Here is a 25,638-nt window from a genome sequence, read left to right on the forward strand (position 1 = left end):
GCAAGTATGATAAGTATATTGGCTTCCTGTAGAGATGCCGGTGTTGGACTGGGTTGGACAAAGTTAGAAGTCTCATGACACCGGTTATAGTCCAACAGATATATTTAAAATCACAAGTTTTCAGTGTATTGCTCCTTCATCAGGTGAAGTATATAGGCTAACGGTCTCTTGTTTCAGAAAAGCATTGTTAACTAACATTTCTTATTTTGTCAGATATTAGTAACCAATCAACATATCCAATGCCAGTTCACACAAGGACAGACACAGACAAAAGATCAGATAACTCAACACAGCATGTAATTTCTCCTTCTCAATATGCCATAGAAGGTAATTTGTTCAGCAAACTATTTGCAAATCTACGATATTGTTGAAGAGACTGCATAAGGCTACAGTGACTCATCATTCACATTTCATCAATAATATGTTCAGTCTTAATTTTTTTCTTTATTACCTGGGAAAATATGCCTTTGGTAAATATTGGCCCTAATTTTGCAGTCAGTACTAAAGTGGTTCTCACTGTTAACCTCAATCAATGCTCAAAGAGTAGGCTGAATTTTAATTTTATGTGGTATCCAAGTAGACAGGTCGGAAAGCCAAGGATGACTCTGTCTAAATTGTTAGCCAGATTCACAACAGCATTATAGACTGATCAATTAATGAATCATTTGCTGGAAAAACTGTGCTGCCTTTAAAGGACAACCACCCAAGAGAACTGCTCCCAGTCAATCAGATGGCCTTTGCTGACATTGCACCTGGAAGAAAAGGGTGCATGGGGAGGATGCTGCCCTGAACAGGTAATTGGGGTCTGGGGGTGGCTGCGTCAGTGCTAGTGAAATGGTATTGGCTGTGTGAAACCAAAGACAATCCATCCCACCAATCCTCAGCAATTTTGTAGCCCTGCACCTCCAACACCACCAAGCCTGTACCTCGATGCATTACAAAATCCAATTGACTTAATCTGAAGCTCTTACTCATAACTTTTCTGAGATATTAGGGATGTCATGTGGGCCCAAACATAGCTCTGCATATTACTTTAATGGAGGTGTAAAGGATAAGACTATGGTGGTGTGAGTAGAAGCCAACTCTCGAAATCCAAAATGACATTGGCAAAAGGCACACCCACAAGGTTTTTTCAAAAGTACATAATTTTTATACTCATGGTTATTTTCAAAATTTTTAAAAACATAAATATGAATGGATCATATTAAGAAGTTATAGAAATTTGAAAAAAAAATAAGAAGGTAGGCATGAACAAGATCATGTTACAAAGTTAAATTTAACTAAGTCAGATAATGATATCAGAATCAGGTTGAAAACTCATCAAGTTTAATCATTTTAATAGGCTGATAATGTCTGAACCATGTTTTAAAATATAAATGTAACCATTTAAGATAATAAACATTTGGGATCATGTTGAATAATTAAATAAATTAAAGGAGAATGAATAAAATGTAAACCAATAAATATTCACAGAGGAGTTTGTTATAACTGGGCAATTATCTCAAATATACACCAGTTTCCTTTCTCTTTCTATTGCTGTTTATATCACAGACATAAAGAGTGAATTCTCCAGAGCAGAATTCTAACATCTTCCCAATCCTTGGGCTTACTATTTCTTTGGCAGCTTTATGAGCCTTTTTGATGTAATTCAGGTCTTGATGTCTTTCATGAGCCATAGTTTGAAAATTTGGTGTTTTAGGTTTTCGTGCATTAAAGGATTTTTTTTATATACTGTTTATTAGTTATTTAAATATTAGCCATTGCCTGTTTATCTGAAACCCTTTTAACATAGTTTCTCAATCATCCATGTTGCCTTTTTTTGGATTTAAGACCAGAGCACTTTCAAATTTAATGTAAATGGCTGAGCAGGGGCTGATAGCCCAGCTCAGTACCCATGGGGATGGCCTCAACTGGGACCTTAGGTTCACCTCACACTACAGGTGACCCCACTGCACTACTTCACACACACACACACACACACACACACACACACACACACACACACACACACACACACACACACACTCCTGCAGACCCATACACTCACGCAGACTCTCTCTCATATGCTCACACATACACCCCCATACTCTCACACGCACCTTCTCACAGACTTAGACCATCTTTACTCACAGTCATACACATACACACACTCTCCCACAGACACTCCCAACTCCTCCGCACGTGCGTGCACACAGAAGTTTGTGAGGTGAATTGTACTTGCAGAATTACACTTTAATTTGCATGAACCCATGTAAGATTCTATAAATCCCTTTTTTAGATTAGAATCAGTCTGAACATTGGGGCACAGACAGCCTCACACAGGGCACCTTACACCTTCAATGCATTATCTAGGCTAACATGGCACCTGTTGTTAAAGTTCACTTGAGAATGTAACTTTGAGAAAGTTCTGGAATTTACCTATGATAGAACTGAAACCAACATGTCCATTCTAAAAGATGAGAGACTTAACAAACAATCCAGGTCTTTTTCAATATATAATTTCAGTTACATCACACTGTAAACTTTTGCTATAAATTCTGTGTCCTATAACCTTATACTCCACAACCACCTGATAAAGGAGCAGTGTTTGGAAAGCTAGTATTTCCAAATAAACCAGTTGTACAATAACCTTGTGTTTGATTTTTAACTTTGTACACTCCAGTCCAATACTGGCACCTCCAAATCATAATGTAATCATGCTTTCTTAATTGTCCCTTTACAACAAGCTTATTCTCATTCCACAATACTGATTGGGAATACCTGTTCCAAGTTGGGTCCGAGAAGTAGTGTTCTAGAAAACCATTGTGCATACATTTGAAAAATATATCCTCTATAACATTAGTATAAATTAGATTTACACAGCCTACATGTTAATTGAAGTTCCCTATGATGACTGTGCTCTCTCATCAATGCACACAGCTGCAGTTTCCTGATTTATACTGGCATATACATTATCAGTATGGTTTGGCAGCCTACAAAAATTTCTCTGATGCATGTAATATCTGTAGTTTGGCCTTCTCAAGCTACCGACGCTTATCACAGATGTGGTTGTCGTGGTTTGCCATTGTATCTAGAGCCACCGTGTGTTGTAGCTGTGACATATCATTTGTCCAGCAACTTTTATTGAGTTGATTAAACATATTTATCTCAATTAGTTTTATCCAACTCTCCTAATTGCTTAAATATTACCTCTGCATTCTGTGCTGATGTGAAAAACAATATGGTGGACATTACATGCTTCTGCTTGGTGTGTTCAGCAAATGAGTAATTGTTACCAGCATATACGCAGACAGGGGCAGTGGCAAGGCGTCATGGTGCCTCACAGCACCAGGAACCCAGATTTGATTCCACCCTCAGGCAATTGTCTGTGTGGAGTTTGCACATTCTCCCCATGTCTGCATGGGTTTCTTCTGGTTGCTCTGGTTTGCTCTCACAGTTCAAATATGTGCAGGTTAGCTAAATTGCTCATAGTGTTCAAGGATGTGCAGGCCTGTTGGGTTAACAGTTGGAAATTCAGGATTTAAGGGATAGGGTAGGAGGAGGGGTCTGGGTGAGGTGTTTTCTTTCAAAATTCTAAATTTCATATTGAAATGATTTTAATGAACTTCTTAGTAGGAGGGGAAATTTCCACTATTTCAATCAATTAACAGTAAGGAATTTGACTCATCCCTATCCATTGACATTACATGAACAATGCCATCTTTGGTCCAGGCAGCTGCCTTCCACTGCCAAGCTATGCACAATTGCTATCTCTGTGCCATGTGGTGAGGACAATCACAAGAAATGCAGCCTTTCAGCATACGGGCATGTAAAACAGAGCAAGCCCCAGCCCAGCACCTTACCACCTGCGCTCCTGAGCTCATCGCTATAAAATGGAGACCATAATATGCTCACCCACCAAATATAAATAAATCATAAGGTCAATTAAATGCACGAATACCCTCCTTATACCATGACATGCTTGGCATGTGAGGGGTGGACAGCCATTTTTTTGTTCCCTCTAACATTTTTAAAATGCCAAGAAGGAAAATGGTGCTACCTTTGAAAGGCACCCTTCTCCCATCAGGGTCACCCCATCAGAAGATAAAACCACCCTGCCTTCCTATCCACATATCCATTAAACACAGCCCTTACATCATCCCTCTTTAAGATAAAAATGCCCTTGGCAAATGCCCCAATTTACTTGGTCCAGCAACCCATTGGGCCTCTTTGTGGTCTGCTTACATCAGTCTTGGTAGTGCCCACTACAGAGTTTAGCAAACACTCCACTCTTGAGCTAATGATGGAGGGATAGTAAATTATGAAGCTGCTGAAGGTGCTTCAGCCTAGAATACTACCAATATTGCGGCATTAGTGTCTCTACCTCAGGATCAGGAGACCTGGGTTCAGAGGTGAGCCTTAACATGTCTGATCAGGTTGATTATAAAATCTCTTACGGCTTTTGTGGCATGGTGGAAGTATCCCTATCTCTGAACCAAGAGGTCCGGGTTCAAATCCCCCCTGTTACAGAGGTGTGTAATAACATTTCAAAACAGACTGACTGAACACATCTACCCCAAACATCCTTTGCAGCAATGCAGTAGGTCTTAGATAGCTATCTATCAACAATGTCCAAATTAGAATGGTGTTGGTAAAGCACAGCAGTTCAGGCAGCATCCGAGGAGCAGGAAAATCAATGTTTCGGGCAAAAGCCCTTCATCAGGAATAGAGGCAGGGAGCCTGCAGGGTGGAGAGAGGGGGCTGGAGGTGGGGAGAAAGTAGCATAGAGTACACTAGGTGAATGGGTGTGGGGATGGAGGTGATAGGTCAGAGAGAAGGGTGGAGTGGATCGGTGGAAAGGAAGATAGGCAGGTACAACAGGTCATGAGGGTGGTGCTGAGCTGGAAGGCTGGAGCTGGGGTGAGATGGGGAAAGGGGAAATGAGGAAACTGGTGAAATCCACATTGATGCCGTGGGGTTGAAGTGTTCTGAGGCAGAAGATGAGGCGTTCTTCCTCCCGGCCTCGGGTGGTGAAGGAACGGCAGTGGAGGAGGCCCAGGACCTGCATGTCCTTGGCAGAATAGGAGGGGTAGAGGAAATGTTGGGCCACAGGGTGGTGTGGTTGATTGGTGCAGGTGTCCCAGAGATTTCCCTGAAAGCGCTCTGCGAGAAGGTGTCCAGTCTTCCCAATGTAGAGGAGACCACATTGGGAGCAACAGATACAATAAATGATTTTGGTGGATGTGCAGTTGAAACTTGATGGATGTGGAAGGCTCCTTTTGGGGCCTTGGATGGAGGTAAGGGAGGTGGTGTGAGCACAGCTTTTGCAATTTCTACAGTGGCAGGGGAGGGTGCTAGGGAAGGAGGGTGGGTTGTTGGGGGACGTGGACCTAACCAGGTAGTCACGGAGGGAACAGTCTTTGCGGAAAGCGAAAATGGGTGGGGAGGGAAATATATCCCCGGTGGTGGCGTCCGTTTGGCAGTGGCGGAAATGTCGTCGGATGATTTGGTTTATGCGAAGGTTGGTAGGGTGGAAGGTGAGCACCAGGGGCGTTTTGTTCTTGTTACGGTTGGAGGGGTGGGGTTTGAGGGCAGAGGGGCAGGATTTGGATGAGATGCGTTGGAGGGCATCTTTAACCACGTTGGAAGAGAAATTGTGGTCTCTAAAGAAGGAGACCATCTGGTGTGTTCTGTGGTGGAACTGCTCCTCCTGGGAGCAGATGCGGCAGAGGCGGAGGAATTGGAAATACAGGATAGCATTTTTGCAAGAGGAAGGGTGGGAAGAGGTATAATCCAGGTAGTTGTGGGAGTCAGTGGGTTTGTAAAAAATGTCAGTGTCAAGTCGGTCGTCATTAATGGAGATGGAGCGGTCCAGGAAGGGAAGGGAGATGGTCAGAGATGGTCCAGGTGAATTTAAGGTCAGGGTAGAATGTGTTAGTGAAGTTCAACAACCACAACCACCAAACGTTGTGCTAGGCATGACTTCAAACAATGGAGAGTTGTCCACCAATTCCCAATGATTTCAGGTTTGCTGAGACTCCTTGATGTTACATTTAGTCAACTTCTTGCAGATGCTGGAAAGTCAAGAGTCGATAAAGTGTGGAGCTGGAAAAAACACAGCAGGTCAAGCAGCATCAGAGGAGCAGAGGAGTCAATGTTTCAGGTCGGGACTGATGGAAGGTCCTGACCTGAAACGTTGACTCCCCTGCTGTCTCACAGTGCCAAGAACCTGGGTTCAATTCAGCCTCGGACAACTGTCTGTGTGGAGTTGCACATTCTCCCTGTGTCTGTGTGAGTTTCCTCCGGGTGCTCCTGTTTCCTCCCACAGTCCAAAGATGTGCAGGTCAAGTGAATTGGCCATGCTAAATTGCCCATAGCGTTAGGTGCATTAGTCAGAGGGAAATGAGTCTGGGTGGGTTACTCTTCGGCGGGTCGGTGTGGACTTGTTGGGGCAAAGGGCCTGTTTCCACACTGTTGGGAAACTAATCATTCATCAAATATAGCCTCACAGAATCTAACCCAGGAAGTAGAAATCCCAAAGAATAAACCAGATATAAATTATGTACAGAAAATAAAATAAGAAGAAAGAAAAATGAAACTTGCCGGAAACAGAAAACAAAGACACATAGATAAAAGTCAAACTAAATGGTTTTCTTAGTTAAATGAATTCAGTACGAATTGAATTTTAAAAACTTGAGCTATTACCCTGGTAGCATTAGGTTTTCAGTGTCAGAGAAGTCCTTTGGCAAGAAATAAGTTTTACCACACCATGAAAAACCACAAAAAGAATGCTCTCGCATTTACTTTTTTTTATGTTAGCAGGATTTAATAAGGGCTATAACTTCATACATTTACATGTATTTAAATAATAGTCCCCCAAGGTATTACTTGACTAACTCATCTGAACAGAGGGCAGAGTAAAATGGACTATAATTTGTGGATCTTCATATTTAACAGTGCATGTTTGTATGTTCATAGGTTGCTGTTTGATTTATTCCCTAATGTTTTGCCTCACCAGTATTTTCAAAGCAAAATCCAACACCTTCTCTTCAATCTGGAAATTAACATGTTTGGCAACTTTGTTCTTGAAATGTAGTTGAACAATTAGTTCTGTGATGTTGCGAACATACTTCTATATTTTTGGTAGCAAAGCAATTTGTTTTTGCCATAAATACAGGGGAAAAATAAAATTGATTTTAAGTCCAAAGTAGCGAAAGTATGAATAATTAATGTATGAATATAAATTAGTGGATAAAAACCGAAAGAACTGCAGATGCTAAATAAATCAGAAACAAAAACAGAAACTGCTGGAAAAGCTCAGCAGGTCTGGCAGCATCTGTGCAGAGGAATCAGAGTTAACATTTCTGGTCCATTCCTGAGAACTCAGAAATCATTTTGTGGAAGTGGATCACTTCTGGTGCAATAATTAGGATGCATATAAGAAAGCTCTCATGATCAAACAACTGAAATTAACAATAGTAATCCAGGCAAACCGTTGTCAGAGGTTGAACACCAGCAACACATCAGATATAAGAGAGAATAAACTTCCTGTATGGGAAATTATTCAAATCAGAATTCAGATAAATATGTCATGGAAATGCTGGTTGCTGAGGGACGTTTAGTTTCCTAAGCCTCCAAAATAGTGCAAAGTTTTGGTGGCAAGGTGCATTTCGCAAGGTTAGAGGAATTACAGGGAAGATTCTGTGTTAAAGAAATGCACAAACAATACCTGAGAAATGAAAATCTGGAGAATAATGGTCACATTTAGATAAAACAGATAAATAATTGATAAAGCAATCAAAGGGCACAAATGATGGAAGCCAATGGATAGGGAGTGTTCCTGATGAAAACTTAAGGAGAAAGAGGGTAAAGCAAGGTAACAATGAAACTGGGGACGTACATGAATCTCACAAGCCTATCAGTATTATCTGGATGCAAAGATGAATAGCCTGAATAGAAGAACAGCAAAATAAAAGTTCCTTAAAAGAATATTTTTTAAATGAATAGGCATCTAGGATAACAGACACTCTTCATACACAAGCATCATTTTTAATTTATTTCTTTCAGATGTTAGCAATAGACCAATATATCCAATGCCATTTCACGGAACAGAAACAGATACATGCAACCTCCAAAATTCAAACAATGCAATCCAACAGGCAGTAATCTCTCAGTGTCAGCATTCCCCTCCAGGTAAATTATTTTTTAATTCATTTATGAATTGACCAGAAAACACAAAACTGCTGCTAAGTAGTGTTCACATCAATCCCAGTTATTTCTTCAACAAAGACTTCACTGTTTTCTTTACTCTATTTTGACTTTCCAAATAATATGTTACGTCGGTGGAAAATGGAAATCTACCATGGTTATTATGGAATTTAGCATGCACTAAATGTGCCAAGAAACTAAGGGAAAGAAAAGAAGAAAATACGTACAAACTTTTTGTGATATTGTTCACAGAAAATCCAGTGCCACAGTATTTCAAACAGCATATCATGATTATTATAGGCCAGTGGTAGGAGTTCACTATGCCCATTCAGATTTATATTCATTTTCTGTAACAGTCTCTACCTCCCAATCCTGACACCTACCTTTGCTGAATTTAGCCACTAAACACCTTGGCTGATATCGTTGCAAATTTTATCTGATGGCCTCCAAATGTGTCATGATGATCTGATCTACAAATCTTGTTCTCTCATGAGCTACCTGAGACACCTATCAATATATCTGCCTGAGATATTCTGATTTCAGTTTACAAATGTTAATTAGTTAAGTGTGCAATTTTGTATGTTTTATATAATATTTTCATTGCAGCAGGAATCTTTGAAAATAAAATTTCTGCTTCTGTTTGCTCATCAGATACTTGTTCCAGGCTCCTTAATCAAACCTCTACTTGTGAAACAGAGGCAAAGGCAACTTGTCCATTGAGACTCAATGTTCAACAGCCACAGACAATGACACCTTCATGTCATTCTGCTCCAAGTAAGAATCTTGAATTAATTAATTAGATTATTCATGTAAGTTGGTATTTTGGGACCTTTTTACAGAAGAATCATAAAATTGCCTCTCCTTTTATTTGTTCATGACATTGGGCAGAATGTTAAAGTCCAGAGGAGGGAAGGGAACTTAATTATAGAGGTTGGTTCAGCCAGAATCTCATCATCTTCCGACCTCTACAATGATAGTTCCAGGTGGGAAGGCTGAAGTTCTACATTCCTATTCCACTGTCAACTGAGGCCCTTAGGTAAACAATAACTGACCATTTCAGGGCCTATTCCTGCCTGGGCTGCAATTATGTCAGTTCCAGTTGAGGTCAGACAGTTAGCCTAGTCCAAATAGTTAACCAGTGTGGACAGACTGTCAGTTGTGGAGAGGGACTCCCTTAGTTTGCTGTCATCTTGCATGATTGAACAAGGGCATTGAGCAAGGGTAATGCCTCACTCAGTCAAATGCGGCCTTGGTATCAAGGGCTATCACTCTCACAGGATCATTGCAACAGACTAAAACGCAAATGACTATTGAACTTGAGCAACAGTAATAAAACTCATTAAATAAAACAATGAACTGCGAATACTGGAGATCTGACACAAAAATAGTTCTGATGAAGAGTTACCAGATTTGAAATGTTGAATGTGCTTTCTCACACAAATGCTGCCAGACCCGGTGAGTTTTGCCAGCAAATTCTGTTTTTGTTTGTGATTTAACCCATGATGCTTTTATTTTCTTAAATTGCAGCACATTGCCTTACACGAAGAGCTGATGAGCAACCATCTGAGAAGATATACAACTGTTGTTTCTTGCACAAACCGCTTTCTATTCCTGCAGATGTCTTGAAAGACATTGCCTCAAGTCAGTACCAAACTCTTATGAATTCATATTTTAGAGAAAGATATGATGTTGGCAAATTTTAAAAAGCTTTTCTTCTAATTTTTAATAAATACTGATTTGTCAGGAGGCAGCTTGAAGGCAAAGTAAGTGTTTAGCTTTTCTTGATAGCATGGAAATAGGACTGTTGCGAAGTAATAAAGTAGCTAAGACAGTAGCTGACTGAGAAATTACTGTAAAATAAAATCTGATCACAATAAGCAAACAAAAACATGACAAGTGATTCTGAACCAAGTTGTATACAAATTTGTAGAACTCTTACAGTGTCAAAGGAAGCCATGTCAATAATTGAGTGTAAAAGCTTCAGCAGAAAGGAGGACAAATAGAGGAGCTAAATAGTCATATTATTCATTGCAGTGTTATCCAATCTGTTAGCCATGCCATTAGACACACATACCTTATAGAGAAGCAGGTACAGCAAAATGTATTTTGAATAAACCTGCGCATCTTTGCCATGAATATAAATTGCAGTGGCTTGCGGCCTGATACAAAGTATGCTGCAACCACACAGCAAGTTTTTTGTATCATCTGCTAATTTCTTTATCGTGCCTCCTATATATAAATATTAATTTAAATAACAGCAAGCTTGTAGTATGATATTATGTATGCTGCTGAATGGTTGTAAGTTTCAGCAGAGGGCTAACACATGAGAGGCTAGCTGCACATAACTGGCCCTGTTTAAAGCCAATTTTATACTCCTATAGGCAAGGTCCAGACTCCTATAGTCTGGATGCAGCAAAGACTAGAACTGTTTGAAAAAACATTCTGGGGGTAAGAGCAAGAGTGAAAATAGTGCAACAGACCAAATGTGTTCAAAGATTGTCAGCTACAGCTACGGGCTAAAAAAATGTTCTCTTCCATCATGAGTCTAGAAGGACTTCCAGGGAGTTACAAAAAGGGCAGTGGGAAGAGGCAATCATTGTGACTGATTCCAGACATCTCACTCTGAGAATCTTTCCACAAAAAAGCTAAAGTTCTCCATTCTTAGCAATATCTACATAATTGCCCTCTGAAATCTTTTTAAGTACAACCGCAGGAATAGGACATTCAGTCCATTATGCCATTGATATACAAAATATTATCAACCTCTACTTTAAATGGACTAGAAGCCTAAGCTTCCACAGCCTTCCATGGTAGAGAATTTCAAAGATTCACCACCCTATTGTAAAAATAAATTCTCTTCTTTTATCTTTCTTCTAAAGTGACCAGAATTGTGAGCAGTTACTCTTAATGGTGGCGTAACTAGAATTTTGTAAATTTTTAAAGTAACTTTTTTGGTCTGACATTTTGTGCCTCGACCAATGAAAGGAGTTGTTCTGTATCCCTTCTTAAACCACCTTATCTAATGGCCGCACTTGGAGTATTGCGTACAGTTCTGGTTGCCACATTATAGGAAGGATGTGGAAGCTTTGGAAGGGGTGCAGAGGAGATTTACCAGGATGTTGCCTGGTAAGGAGGGAAGGTCTTATGAGGAAAGGCTCAGGGACTTGAGGCTGTTTTCATTAGAGAGAAGAAGGTTAAGTGGTGACTTAATGGAGACATACAAGATGATCAGAGGATGGTAGGGTGAACAGTGAGAGCCTTTTCCTCAGGTGGTGGTGGCTAGCATGAGGGGACATAGCTTTAAATTGAAGGGTGATAGATATAGGACAGATGTCAGAGGTTGCTTCTTTACTCAAAGTAGCAAGGGCGGGGAATGTCCTGTCTGCAAAAGTAGTAGACTCGCATTTAAATGGTCTTTGGATAAATATATGGATGAAAATGGAATAGAGTGGGTTAGAAGGGTTTGAGGTTGGTTTCACAGGTCGGCGCAACATCAAGCACCGAAGGGCGTATACTGCTGAAGATCTAGAGCCTTCCAAAGGTGGCTCTTGGTTCGAGATTGGTCAAAAGAATCAACAGAATGCGGTCTGTTTAAAGCAAGGTTACCAGTTTAATAAATAAAGTAGCCTGGTGCAGATTGGTCCAGCAACACAGAGGTTAAAAGTTTCTGTGCTCCGTGGAGAAATGGCACAATTACATTAGAAAATTACACATTATTTATGTTTTTTTAAGAGATAGTCCAGCCTTAATTATAAGAAAAGACCAATCACATATAATAAGGTGACATGATTTACAGCAGGTTAATCCAATGATATTTCCTGGGAAAGGGCTTTTAATTAAAAGAAAAGTCCAATCAACTGTAATATAGTGACATGATTGACAATAGGTTAATCCAATGATATTCCTTGGGAAAGGCTTCTTAGTTTACGTAGATCACCATCCCATGGTATCAGTTCAAGGTTAGTTCAAAAATCAAATCACTGTCTTATGATTCATATTATGAAAAATCTGTTGTTCTCTCTTATCTCTAAATACAACCAACTTTCAGTTCAAGTTCACAGAGTCAAATCATTACTTGCAGCCATTTTGCTCTGTTATTTTAAATTGAAAAGCCATTTTGTGGTTAATAAAAATCCACATATACTTGTTGCTTCTGTCAACAGCCTAAATTCAAATTTTAGATCCTCACATAGAACATAATGTTCTTTGATCTATGTTCCTGCTACCTTCAGAGTCTAGGATATGGGACTGTAGTTTTCTCTGCCTCTCCATACATTCAGGAACATGAATGCAGAGTCCTTGTTAGTCCTGTCCAGATACACAAACTCTCAGTTCTTCTACGTATCTAACCAGTCCATTGATATCATTTTGTAATTTAGTGTTATCTTCCAACTATCAACCACACAGCCAGTTTTTATATCCTCCAGAATTTTTTTTAAATGCCTCCTGCATTTATAATATAAACCATTGATATAAACCACAATTAGTGAATGATCCAGTATTGAACCCTGCAGAATCCTATTGTAAACAGCCTGGCAGTCAGAAGCACATCTGTTAACCATAACCTTTGCTTCCTGCCACTGAGTGAATTTTCAATCCTATATGTAATCTCCCCTTAGATTTCCATGTGCTCTTACTTTTCATCAAAAGACAACCTTAAATTCCCTACCTGCTCTTGGGCGTCTTTGTCACCTTCTCAAAAACATAGTCAGGATAGTCTGACAAGATCCACGTTTATCCTTGATTATTCCATGTTGTTTTGAGTTCTGATGTATACTGCCTGTCAGAATGCTTTCCAGAATTTGCTTATCGCCAAGTTTGGACTGACTTCCATATTTACCTCTTCTTCCCTATTTAAACAATGGTACACTATTAGCATCCCTGTGATGCCACATCTGTAGTCAAACACGACTAAAAAATGATGATCAGAACCTCCACTATTTTCTCCCTTCCTTCTCTAAGCAACCTGAAGAATGTTTCATCTGTTCCTGGCAATTTATCTGCATTCAAAGATGCTAAGTCCCTAAATATTTTCTTTGAGCTTGTTTATCCAATCCAACATTGCATACTTCTACTTAATTGCAATGCCTAAATCATCCCTCTCTTATAGAAGGACAGAGGCGAAGTATTAATGAAGAATTATACCTACACCATTTGCTTCCACACACACATATTATCCTTTTGATGTCTAAAAGGTCTTCCTTTTCTAATCTTCTTACACTTTGCATTTTTATGAAAAAGACTTAAATATCTTTGGATTTCCTTGAACATTCTCTGTGATACACACCTACGTTTAAGATTCATAGCTTCACAAATTTAGTACTGCTACATATGTTAATTCACATCCTGCAGCTTGGTGACAAGAACCCTACCCTCATTATGGCAGTGTGTGCAGATTATAATAGTTCACTAATTATTGAAACACAGATGAGGGCCCCTTCTCAATGATCCAAGCAGCAAAACTGTTACACCAGAGCCCCAGTTGGTCTCATCTGTGATGCTTTGAATAAATGGCTCTCCTTGTAATTCATGCTGGTCCCATGTTGTTGTTTCAGCCTGACAATGACACTTGTGTTCATGATCACACAGAACCTGAGCACCAGGTCATTATCAGCTCTTTCGAAGGACTCCTACTTGGAAGCATATTTAAAAATGGGCCTTCCACTAAACACAAAAATAATAGATTAGATAGATTACTTAGTGTGGAAACAGGCCCTTCGGCCCAACAAGCCCACACCGACCCGCCGAAGCGCAACCCACCGATACCCCTACATATACCCCTTACCTAACACTACGGGCAATTTAGCATGGCCAATTCACCTGACCCGCACATCTTCGGACTGTGGGAGGAAACCGGAGCACCCGGAGGAAACCCACGCAGACACGGGGAGAATGTGCAAACTCCACACAGTCAGTCGCCTGAGGCGGGAATTGAACCCAGGTCCCTGGCGCTGTGAGGCAGCAGTGCTAACCACTGTGCCACCGTGCCGCCCCTAAATGTATAGTTCCAACCAACCCCCACTCACGCCCCATTCTGCTTGGTGCCAGTTCAACCTCAAACTGACTGAGTGAAAGAGTACTTGACAGCCAGGATCTCAAACTCCAAACTCAGATCATAGATCACCAGACAGCAACCACGTTCTTGATCCAATATGCTTCAGAGACTTGGACAACCCATAATTGCACCTCAAAGCACTGGAGAAATGCTGCCAGTTGGGTTTGTGCAAAATCTTCCAAATCCATTGGTAACAAAGCCAGTTAAACAGCAGAGCCATTTTCCAGATCGACCTGTCAATCACTGAATCAAAAATAAGCTGCACTGATGGGACATGTTATTTGTATGGCTGACACCACACTCCCAAAGCAAAGGCTCTATTCAGAACTCATCCTCTTGTAAGAAATGCTTTATTGATTACATCAAAGCATCTATTGAGAGGATCAACATTCCTGTTGACTCATGGGGTTACATAGAACATAGAACAGTACAGCACAGAACAGGCCCTTCAGCCCACGATGTTGTGCCAACCACTGATCCTCATGTATGCACCCTCAAATTTCTGTGACCATATGCATGTCCAGCAGTCTCTTAAATGTCCCCAATGACCTTGCTTCCACAACTGCTGTTGGCAACGCAGTCCATGCTCTCACAACTCTCTGTGTAAAGAACCCACCTCTGACATCCCCTCTATACTTTCCCCCAACCAGCTTAAAACTATGACACCTCGTGTTAGCCATTTCTGCCCTGGGAAATAGTCTCTGGCTATCGACTCTATCTATGCCTCTCATTATCTTGTATACCTCAATTAGGTCCCCTCTCCTCCTCCTTTTCTCCAATGACAAAAGTCCGAGCTCAGTCAACCTCTCTTCATAAAATAAGCCCTCCAGTCCAGGCAGCATCCTGGTAAACCTCCTCTGAACCCTCTTCAAAGCATCCACATCTTTCCTATAATAGGGCGACCAAAACTGGACGCAGTATTCCAAGTGCAGTCTAACCAAAGTTTTATAGAGCTGCAACAAGATCTCATGACTCTTAAACTCAATCCCCCCTGTTAATGAAAACCAAAACACCATATGCTTTCTTAACAACCCTGTCCACTTGGGTGGCCATTTTAAGGGATCTATGTACCTGCACACCAAGATCCCTCTGTTCCTCCACATTGCCAAGAATCCTATCCTTAATCCTGTACTCAGCTTTCAAATTCGTCCTTCCAAAATGCACCACCTTGCATTTATCCAGATTGAACTCCATCTGCCACCTCTCAGCCCATCTCTGCATCCTGTCAATGTCCTGCTGCAGCCTACAATAGCCCTCTATACTGTCAACGACACCTCCAACCTTTGTGTCGTCTGCAAACTTGCTGACTCATCCTTCAATCCCCTCATCCAAGCCATTCATAAAAATTACAAACAGTAGAGGCCCAAGGACAGAGCCCTGTGGAACACCACTCACCACTGACTTCCAGGCAGAATATTTTCCTTCTACTACCACTCGCTGTCTTCTGTTGGCTAGCCAATTCTGTATCCAAACAATTAAGTTCCCCTGTATCCCATTCCTCCTGACCTTCTGAATGAGCCTACCATGGGGAACATTACCAAATGCCTTGCTGAAGTCCCTATACACCACATCCACACCTCGACCCTCATCAACTTTTCTAGTCACATCCTCAAAGAAGTCGATAAGATTTGTGAGGCATGACCTGCCCCTCTCAAAGCCATGTTGCCTGCATTTAATCAAGCCATGCTCTTCCAGATGGTCATAAATCCTATCCCTCAGAATCCTTTCTAACACCTTGCAGACGACAGACATGAGACTTACTGGTCTGTAATTGCCAGGGATTTCTTGAAGAGAGGAATTACATTTGCCTCTCTCCAGTCCGCAGGTACGACTCCAGTGGAGAGCGAGGATGCAAAGATCTTCGCAAGTGGCGAAGCAATCGCATTTCTCGTTTCCCAAAGTAGCTGAGAACAAATTTGGTCCCGGCCTGGCGACGTGTCAATCTTAATGTTTGACAAAATTTTCAGCACATCAGCTTCCTCTATCACTATCCATTCCGGCATGCACATCTGCTCTTCAAAGGTTTCATTCACTACAAAGTTCGTTTCTTTCGTAAAGACAGAAGCAAAAAACTCATTTAGGGCTTCCCCTGCCTCCTCAGACTCCACACACAAGTTCCCTATGCTATCCCTGATCGGCCCTACTCTTTCTTTGACCATTCTCTTATTCCTCACATAAGTGTAAAACGTCTTTGTGTTCTCCCTAATCCGTTCTGCCAAGCCTTTCTCGTGCCCCCTCCTGGCTCTCCTCAGACCATTTTTGAGCTCCTTCCTCACCTGCCTGTAATCCTCTAGAGCTGAGCTTGATCCTAGCTTCCTCCACCTTACGTAAGCTACCTTCTTCCTTTTGATGAGAAGCTCCACTGCTCTCGTCATCCAAGGTTCCTTTATCTTACCCCTTCTTGCCTATCTCAGAGGGACATATTTATTCATCACTCACAAAAACTGTTCCTTAAACAGTCTCCACATGTCTATAGTGCCTTTACCATGGAACAATTGCTTCCAGTCCATGCTTCCTAACTCATGTCTAATCGCATCATAGATTCCTCTTCCCCAATTAAATATCCTCCCATTTTGCCTAATCCTCTCCTTCTCTATATCTATGTAGAATGTGAGGCAGTTGTGGTCACTATCACCAAAATGCTCTCCCACCACAAGATCTGATACCTGCCCCGACTCATTTCCGAGCACCAAGTCTAGAATGGCCTCTCCCCTCGTCGACCTATCAACGTACTGAGTTAGGAAACCCTCCTGAACACACTTTACAAAAACAGCTCCATTCAAATCTTCTGCTTGAAGGAGGTTCCAATCAATATTGGGAAAGTTAAAGTCACCCATTACAACAACCCTACTACGTCCACACTTTTCCAAAATCTGCTGACCTATGCTTTCTTCCATCCCCCTGCTGCTATTGGTGGGGCTGTAGTAAACCCCTAAAGAGGTGACTGCTCCCTTGCTGTTCCTAGTTTCCACCCATTGTGACTTGGTAGGCAGATCTTCCTCGACAATAGAAGCTTCTGTAGCTGTGATACCCTCTCTGATTAGTAGTGCTACACTCCCTCCTCATTTTCCCCCCCCCCTCCCTATTCTTTTTAAATGCTCTAAACCATGGAACGTCCAGCAACCATTCCTGCCCCTGAGAAACCCATGTCTCTGTTATGGCCACAACATCATAGCACCAGGTACTGATCCATGCTCTAAGTTCATCACTTTTATTTCTGATACTCCTTGCATTAAAGCAAACACACTTTAACAGATCCCTTGGTTCCTTCCCAGGAAAATCCTTCCCACTAGCTGGTCTACCTCTTGCTATTGCCTCATCTGCATCAACTCTCACCTCCGGTATACAGCTCAGGTTTCCACCCCCCGCCATACTAGTTTAAACCTTCTCGAACTACTCGAGCACACCTTCACCCAGGACATTGGTCCCCTTCCAGTTCAGATGCAACCCATCCTTCTTGTACAGGTCCCACCTTCCCCAGAAGGCATCCCAATTATCTATATATCTGAAGCCCTCCCTCCTACACCAGGTGCGCAGCCACGTGTTAAGCTGCGCCACTCCCTCTCCCTCGCCTCGCTATCTCGTGGCACCAGTAGTAAACTAGAGAACACTACTCTGTTCATCCTCCTTTGCAGCTTCCATCCTAACTCCCTGAAATCACTTTTTATATCCTCGATCCTTTTCCTGGCTATATCATTAGTGCCAATATTTAACAAGATTTCTGGCTGTTCCCCCTCCCCTTTTAGAACCTTATACCCCCAATCGAAGACGTCCCGGACCCTGTCGCCAGGGAGGCAACATACCTTCCGGGGAATCTTGATCCTGACCACAAAATCTTCTGTCGATTCCTCTAATTATCGAGTCCCCTACCACGAGTACTTTTCTATTCTGCCCCCTTCCCTTCAGTGCCAGAGAACTGACTACTATGGCTTTCCCTGGTATTATTCCCTGGTAGTATTCAGCAGTATCCAAAACAGTATACTTATTGCTGAGGGGAATGTCCACAGATCTCTGCACTGTCTGTCTGTCCCCTTTCTTCCCCCTAACTGTAACCCATTTATCCTTGTCCTGAGCCTTAGGAGTGACCAACTCCCGGTAACTCCTCTCAATTACCCCCTCAGCCTCCTGAATGATCCGTAGTTCATCCAGCTCCAGCTCCAATTCCCTAACACGGTTTTCAAGGAGCTGGAATTGGGTGCATTTCCTGCAGATGTAGCCAGCGGAGACGTGTGCCATGTCTCCCACCTGCCACATTCTGCAGGAGGAGCAAGCAACTGCCCTATCATCCATACCCCATTTATCTGAACACCCACTCAGTACTAAAGTAGAAAGCTTAGTTCAAGTTGCTATAAAATTAATAACAAACTTATATTCAATAGAGGAAGTTTAGAATGAACCTGACCTTATTAACTAGGTTAGAGGAGGAGGGCGGGTGGGAGACACTACAGTTGTAGGGTCTCGGGTTTAGCCGCCTTACTGATATATATGGTCACTGCTTTCCTTTGTTTGACTTGTGACCAATAAAAGTGCAAAAGCTCATTTGGGAAGGGACTAAACACGTCAAGAATAAGTCAAGTTGTAAGAGGTGCACATTCGCCACATGCTCTTTATTGGACTTCTCAGCCATCTCGGACCCCATCAAACTAGACTGGAAGCAAGTCATCCTCAATTCCAAGGGATGTCTGAAAAAGAGTGAGAGTAGGTGACTGAATGGGGAGAGAGCTGGTAATGACAGGCTTGCGGAACAAAGTCACAGAGCCAGGTATTAAGAAGATATTTCTTGTTGCCCACTAATCCTCCACTGATTTGAAATGATGGCTTAAATATGGAGAAAGGTGGATTGACTAAATGCATCACCATTACAGCAGCAAAGTTAACAGGCATGCACCAGTATAATATGCTGGGCATATTTGCACACCAACCACACTCAGCATTTCATTGTAGCTGCCACAAAATTACTTGGCAGTAATTGATCATATCATTGGAGAAGCCTGACATTTACTGCAAAGTTACATACACACTTTGCCAATTCCTGTCTGGCCAGGCTGAGCACATTGAGCAGCACCCTCCAGTATAGCTTGTCTAGTTTATCTTCTTTCCAATGCAGCAGTTAACAACAAACTGGGACAACTTATGAATGTCACTTGCTCCAGTCTGGCGAGTCTTAATGTGAAGAAATTAAGGCCTCCTACCCTTACAGCTACCAACAACATTTGAACTTGCCATTCCCTGAAGTTGCAAGTCGAATTGCAAGAGGCAGCAAATTTCTCTTAGTCCTTCTTCCACAAACTAGAGACAAAAGACAAACTGTATCTGGCTGAGGTGGAGTTGGAGAAATGCTTCCAGAAAACATCAGGTGGATAAGGCTTTTCATTGAGAGTTCTTTTTGCAGCCTAACCTCTATTTTGCTGCCTCTGCTCAACTACCCTCCCTGCAGCCTAAAGGATTCTTCCACATCTGGCAGAGATTTTCCTGCATGTCTACTGTGTCCGTTGCTCCCAATGTGGTCTCCTCAACACTGTGGAGACAGGACGTCAACTTGCAGAACGTTTCAGAGAACATGTCTGGGACACACAGCCCTGTGGTGAAACACCTAACTCTCCCTCTCACTCTGTCAAGGACATGCAAGTCCTGGGCATTCTTCACCACCAGATTCTAGCCACCTGACGCCTGGAGGAAGAATGCCTCATCTTCTGCCTTGGGTCCCTCCAACCACATGGGATCAATATTGATTTCACCAGTTTTCTCATCTTCCCTCCCCCCACTTTATCCCAGATCCAACTCAGCGCCACCCTCTTGAACTGTCCTGCCTGTCCATCTTCTTTCCTACCTTTAAACTCATCCTCCACTCCGACCTATCACCATCACTCCCTGCCTTCATCTATCTATCACATTCCCAGCTACCTTCCCCACCCCCCACCCCGCCATTTATCTCTCACCCCCCTGGGGCATCCCCCACATTCCTGATGAAGAGCTTATGCTCGAAACATCAACTCTCCTGCTCCTCAGATGTCTGACTGGCTGTACTTTTCCAGCACCACACTTTTTGACTCTGATCTCCAGCATCTGCAGTCCTCACTTTCTCCTACATTAAGAAAGATGGTACCTACAGCACTGATAGCAATTAGTCTGACCTGAATCTTTGATGTCAATGCCTAGATCTTCTCTGCATGCACTGAGCATTATCACTCCTTGTCTTAAACAACTTTGATAAACTTTGTAGACCACGAGTCATTCCACAGCCTCAAACAGAACTAATTGAAATTAATCAACAATTAAACTGAAAGGAATTGTATATTAACTAGTGTTGGTGCGGGATATGTTCTTACTGCTGTACAACAAACATGAGCCGTGTATGTTTTGGCATGGCGGTAACTGGATTGGTGAAGCTGAAAATGGCAGTGGTGATATCACGTCAATGTTACATCCTGAGTATTGATGCAATGCAACTGATCTGTATGTCAGTTCTAATACCCACATGAATGCCCTCACCAAGTTTGAATCTGGCATAAAATGTGCTTACAACAGCAATATAAAAAGTGAGGTCTGCAGATGCTGGAGATCAGAGCTGAAAATGTGTTGCTAGTTAAAGCGCAGCAGGTCAGGCAGCATCCAAGGAACAGGAAATTCGACATTTCGGGCAAAAGCCCTTCATCAGGAATGAGGAAAATGTGTCCAGCAGGCTAAGATAAAAGGTAGGGAGGAGCGACTTGGGGGAGGGGCGATGGAGATGTGATAGATGTAAGGAGGTCAAGGTGAGGGTGATAGGCCGGAGTAGGGTGGGGGCGGAGAGGTCAGGAAGAAAATTGCAGGTTAGGAGGGCGGTGCTGAGTTCGAAGGAATCGACTGAGACAAGGTGGGGGAGGGGAAATGAGGAAACTGGAGAAATCTGAGTTCATGTAGGTCCTTGGACTCCTCCATTGCCAGAACATAACAACATGACGGTTGGAGGAAGAGCGCCTCATCTTCCGCCTGGGAACCCTCCAACCACAAGGGATGAACTCAGATTTCTCCAGTTTCCTCATTTCCCCTCCCCCCACCTTGTCTCAGTCGATTCCTTCGAACTCAGCACCGCCCTCCTAACCTGCAATTTTCTTCCTGACCTCTCCGCCCCCACCCCACTCCGGCCTATCACCCTCACCTTAACCTCCTTCCACCTATCACATCTCCATCGCCCCTCCCCCAAGTCCCTCCTCCCTACCTTTTATCCTAGCCTGCTGGACACATTTTCCTCATTCCTGATGAAGGGCTTTTGCCCGAAACGTCGAATTTCCTGTTCCTTGGATGCTGCCTGACCTGCTGCGCTTTAACCAGCAACACATTTTCAGCTTACAACAGCAATGCCATTGTATTAGCACTGAAATTATAAATGCTACGTAAACCAGTTTTAGGGTAATTTTTTTTAATGTTTCACCTAGTGGGTAATCATGAAATTCTTCAAAATCAATGAAGTTATATATAAAAGAGTTTGTTTTAATTTAAGATACACCATATACTTTTTTTTTAATTTCAGTATTCTTCTTGCCATAAAAGAAAGAATCTTAAATAGTGTTCTAGTCTGACAGTGTTATGTATATTTTTCACTTTAATAAGAAAATGGAGTGATGGAATACAGACCTGAAGAGCTACCAGCTGATGGAAATAACATCATCTTCAACAAAAGCCTGATAATTGATGCTGCTAACCAGCCAAGGAGAGAGAAAATAAAACTCCCAGCAGCCATTTTAAGCTCAAAACCAGGTTCACAACCTAATCAAAGGGTAAGAGTTATGCTGAATAAATGTATTAGTGTTAATTAAATGACATCCATATGACATAATAAAAACAGAAAATTCTGGAAATATACAGCTAGTCCAGCACCATCTGTGACAGAGACAGAGTTAATGTTTCACGTTGATGATCTTTCATCAGTGCTTCCTGTTACCCCTTTTCCCACCAATTCCTTATTGAAAACCTATTATATTTCAAAATTTCCCAGTTCTAATAAAAGACCATCATCCTGAGATGTTAATTCTGCCTCTCTCTCTGACCTGAATGTTTCAGGCTTACAGTATCTGTATATATGTCATCTCATTTAAAACATCTCAATGCAGTTTCCATAACATTGGAATAGTCCTTGTGAAAATCACAAATGATGTCTCATGTGAATATAGCAAGCCATCCCACCTCATCCTTTTCAATGTAGCTTCAGCCTTTCATTTGGATGACCACACATTCCAATCCTATATCTTAGCCATCGCAAAGACTACCTTCTTCCTCCACCTCTATAACATCCTCCAATGTTTCCCATTTATTTTGTCGAGTTCAGTAGTCTTGCTATTGGTTACATTCCTGTTTAATCATGCTAGTGAGCCACATACAATGGCTTCTCTTCCTGCTGTCATGGTGTTAACTCTGGAGTCCCACCTTGACTGCTTTGTATTCGTTATCGCCCCCTCAGTGGGATCATCCAAGTTCCAAACATATGCAGGCAACCCACAGCTGTACCTCACCATCATTACCTGTCACAAACTGGTCCACTGCCTCTGATGTGTTAGATCATTAGAATACAGAAAACAGAGGTATTGGGAGACCATTTTCCCCATGACCCTACTCCATCTTTCATACAAACCATGGCTGATCTACCATCTCAATGTCAGTGTCCTGCACAATGAGCACATACCATGATATATTTAACATCCACACATCTCTTGATCTCTGCCTTGAACATACTTATTGACTGAACCTCCTCAGTTCTGTAGAGTGAAGAATTCCAAAGATTCACCAGACTTTTATTCTGAAACTTGTACCTTGGTTTTGTCTAACCCTATAAGAATTTTGTATGTTTCAATGAGATCACCCTTCATTCATCTGAACTCTAGAAGGCAAAGAGCCAGTTTCCTAAATCCATCCTCTTAGGCTAATACCACTATCTTAGGAATCGATCTGGTGGATCCTTGTTACATTTCCTCTATGGCTTCTTCATTCTTCCTTAATTAAGGCAACTAAACAATATACAGTGGTCCAAGTGCTTAAACAGAGAGCATATAATTGTACAAATTGATAGTTCAGAATATAAAAACTACGAAGAATGACAAAAGGATTAACAAGGAGAGAAACTATCTACAAATATAAAACAGAAAGTAAGAGTTTCTATAGATACTTACAAACTAAGAACTAACAAAGTGAGTATTGGACTATAGAAAGTGAGTCTGGGAATGAAAAATACAAAGGGAGCAGATGAAATGAATAAATATTTTGCATCTATCTTTACTGTAGAATATATAAGGAACCTCCCAGAAATAGCTACAAATCACAAAATAAAAGGGAGAAAAGTAAGAAAATTATACTCACTATTGAGATAGTTCTAACAATCTACTTGGTACCATGAGCTGAAAAATCCCAAGATCCTGATTGACTTCCTCTCTAGGGTTTTAAAATAAATTGTTAGATTTCTGATTCCATTGGTTTTAATTTTGTAAATTCTCTAGATACTGCAGCTACGGTTAAAGATGTTTGAGAGAGGCTCTGTGAAAGGAAAGACTAGGTGCCAAGGCATAGAGAGGTCTACACATTCCTTGTGGGTGCTCTTCAGAGTCCCTTCAGAAAGGAATCATAGCTTAAATGGCTTGGTTTGATCAAAGAACATCTTCCCACCGTCTTCACAAGGTTTCTCTATAATGACTTACCCTATGGACATAATGAAAATTGCAGTTAGAAACAACAAAATCCAATTTTTTAAATATATTTAAAGACAGACCCTACTGATTTCATGCAGGTCCCATTGTTGTCTGTTTAGTAGAGCACATTAACATTGAGATAAAGGAAGTCTGTCTTCTATTAAGTCACTTGACACGGTCAACTCAAGTGACAATTTCTACAAAGCAGTTAATATTAAATTGCCTCTAAAGATTTTACATTTATTCCTTGCAGTTTACTGTTATTGAAGATCCAGTTAGAAGAAAAGTCAATACAGTATCAATTGCTGGCCCCATAGCAGGTGGTATGTTAACAAAACCAATTCGAGGCTTCGAACTTTTTCCAAGAAAGGTGAACTTTGGTGTCCTTCAAGAGGGTTTTACCTATGCGTACACTGTCGAGCTGAAGAATGTTGGAATAGACACATGCAGGTATTTTCTTCTGTATCTTATGTTCACTTACCAAACACAAATGAGAATAAAATTACTTCATTTTGCTTATTTTTAACCTGAAAACTGCCACACTTGAATTGAAAATATCATCATTTTGAAGGGGAAAATAGGGATGAATGCTTGACTATTGGCAAGGTTAAGTTGATATTGAAGGGATAACACACTGACATATTTACTCTACACCAGCAAGAACTTACTTTAAGTGTCACTAGTGAAACAGTATAATAATATACTGCTCTGCACCTATTCACCAAGAGCATCTGAGAACTTGATTATGATCTAATTTATAATTTCTGTGCACAAATGACAGCTAAAACTAAGGATCAGTAAGGAAACAGTGAGGTAACAGGTCAACACTTATGCAGCAGTCAATTTTCATCTTCTATTTTGACATTGCTGATATGGCCAAGAGAAACTAATTTTACTTTCTAACAAAAACCATTCATTGTATATGGGTGTTGCTGACTGACATTTAGTGCCCATCCCTAGTTGCCCTTGAAGAGATTGGACTGCCATCTTGAACCAGTGCAATCCATCTTGTATAGGTAGATCCACAATTCCATTAGGGAGGGGGATCTCAGACTTTGAACTTAGTGACATTGAAGGAATGTGACATATCTAGATGTAGGTTTGCTCACTGAGCTGGAAGGTTTGTTTTCAGACATTTTGTCACCATACTTGGGAACATCTTCAGTGAGCCTCCAGATGAAACACTGGTGGTGTAACCCGCTTTCTCTTTATATGTTTGGGTTTCCTTGGTTTGGTGACGTCATTTCCCGTGGTGACGTCATTTCCTATGGTGATGTCATTTCCTGTTCTTTTTCTGAGGGGGTGGTAAATGAGATCCAGGTCAATGTGTTTGTTGGTAGATTTCCAGTTGGACTGCCATGCTTCTATGAATTCTCGTGCATGTCTCTGTTTGGCTTGTTTTAGGATGGATGTGTTGTCCCAGTCGAAGTGGTGTCCTTCCTCATCTAAGGATACTAGTGAGAGGGGTCATGTCTTTTTGTGGCTAGTTGATGTTCATGTATCATGGTGGCTAGTTTCTGCCTGTTTGTCTAATGTAGTGTTTGTTACAGTTCTCACAAGGTAATCTGTAAATGACATTAGTTTTGCTTGTTGTCTATATAGGGTATTTCAAATTCATTAGCTGCTGTTTTCATGTGTTCGTGCTTTTGTGGGCTACCGTGATGCCAAGGGATCTGAGTAATCTGGCAGTCATTTCTGAGATGTCTTTGATGTAGGGTAGCTTGGCTAGGGTTTCTG

The 25,638-nt window shown here is 41.5% G+C and overlaps 1 protein-coding gene across 1 annotated transcript in view; it reads left to right on the forward strand.

The window, feature by feature from the left end:
* spag17 (sperm associated antigen 17) overlaps positions 1-25,638 on the forward strand; it is a 225,401-nt gene that overhangs the window by 182,851 nt on the left and 16,912 nt on the right. Inside the window, exons 47-52 of the mRNA XM_060832789.1 lie at positions 214-327; positions 8,047-8,172; positions 8,839-8,961; positions 9,715-9,828; positions 21,836-22,002; positions 24,155-24,351. Coding sequence (XP_060688772.1) covers positions 214-327; positions 8,047-8,172; positions 8,839-8,961; positions 9,715-9,828; positions 21,836-22,002; positions 24,155-24,351 — 841 coding nt within the window. The remainder of the gene's footprint in view (positions 1-213; positions 328-8,046; positions 8,173-8,838; positions 8,962-9,714; positions 9,829-21,835; positions 22,003-24,154; positions 24,352-25,638) is intronic.

The sequence above is a fragment of the Hemiscyllium ocellatum genome, chromosome 12 (genome assembly GCF_020745735.1).
Source record: "Hemiscyllium ocellatum isolate sHemOce1 chromosome 12, sHemOce1.pat.X.cur, whole genome shotgun sequence".
NCBI lineage: Eukaryota > Metazoa > Chordata > Chondrichthyes > Orectolobiformes > Hemiscylliidae > Hemiscyllium > Hemiscyllium ocellatum.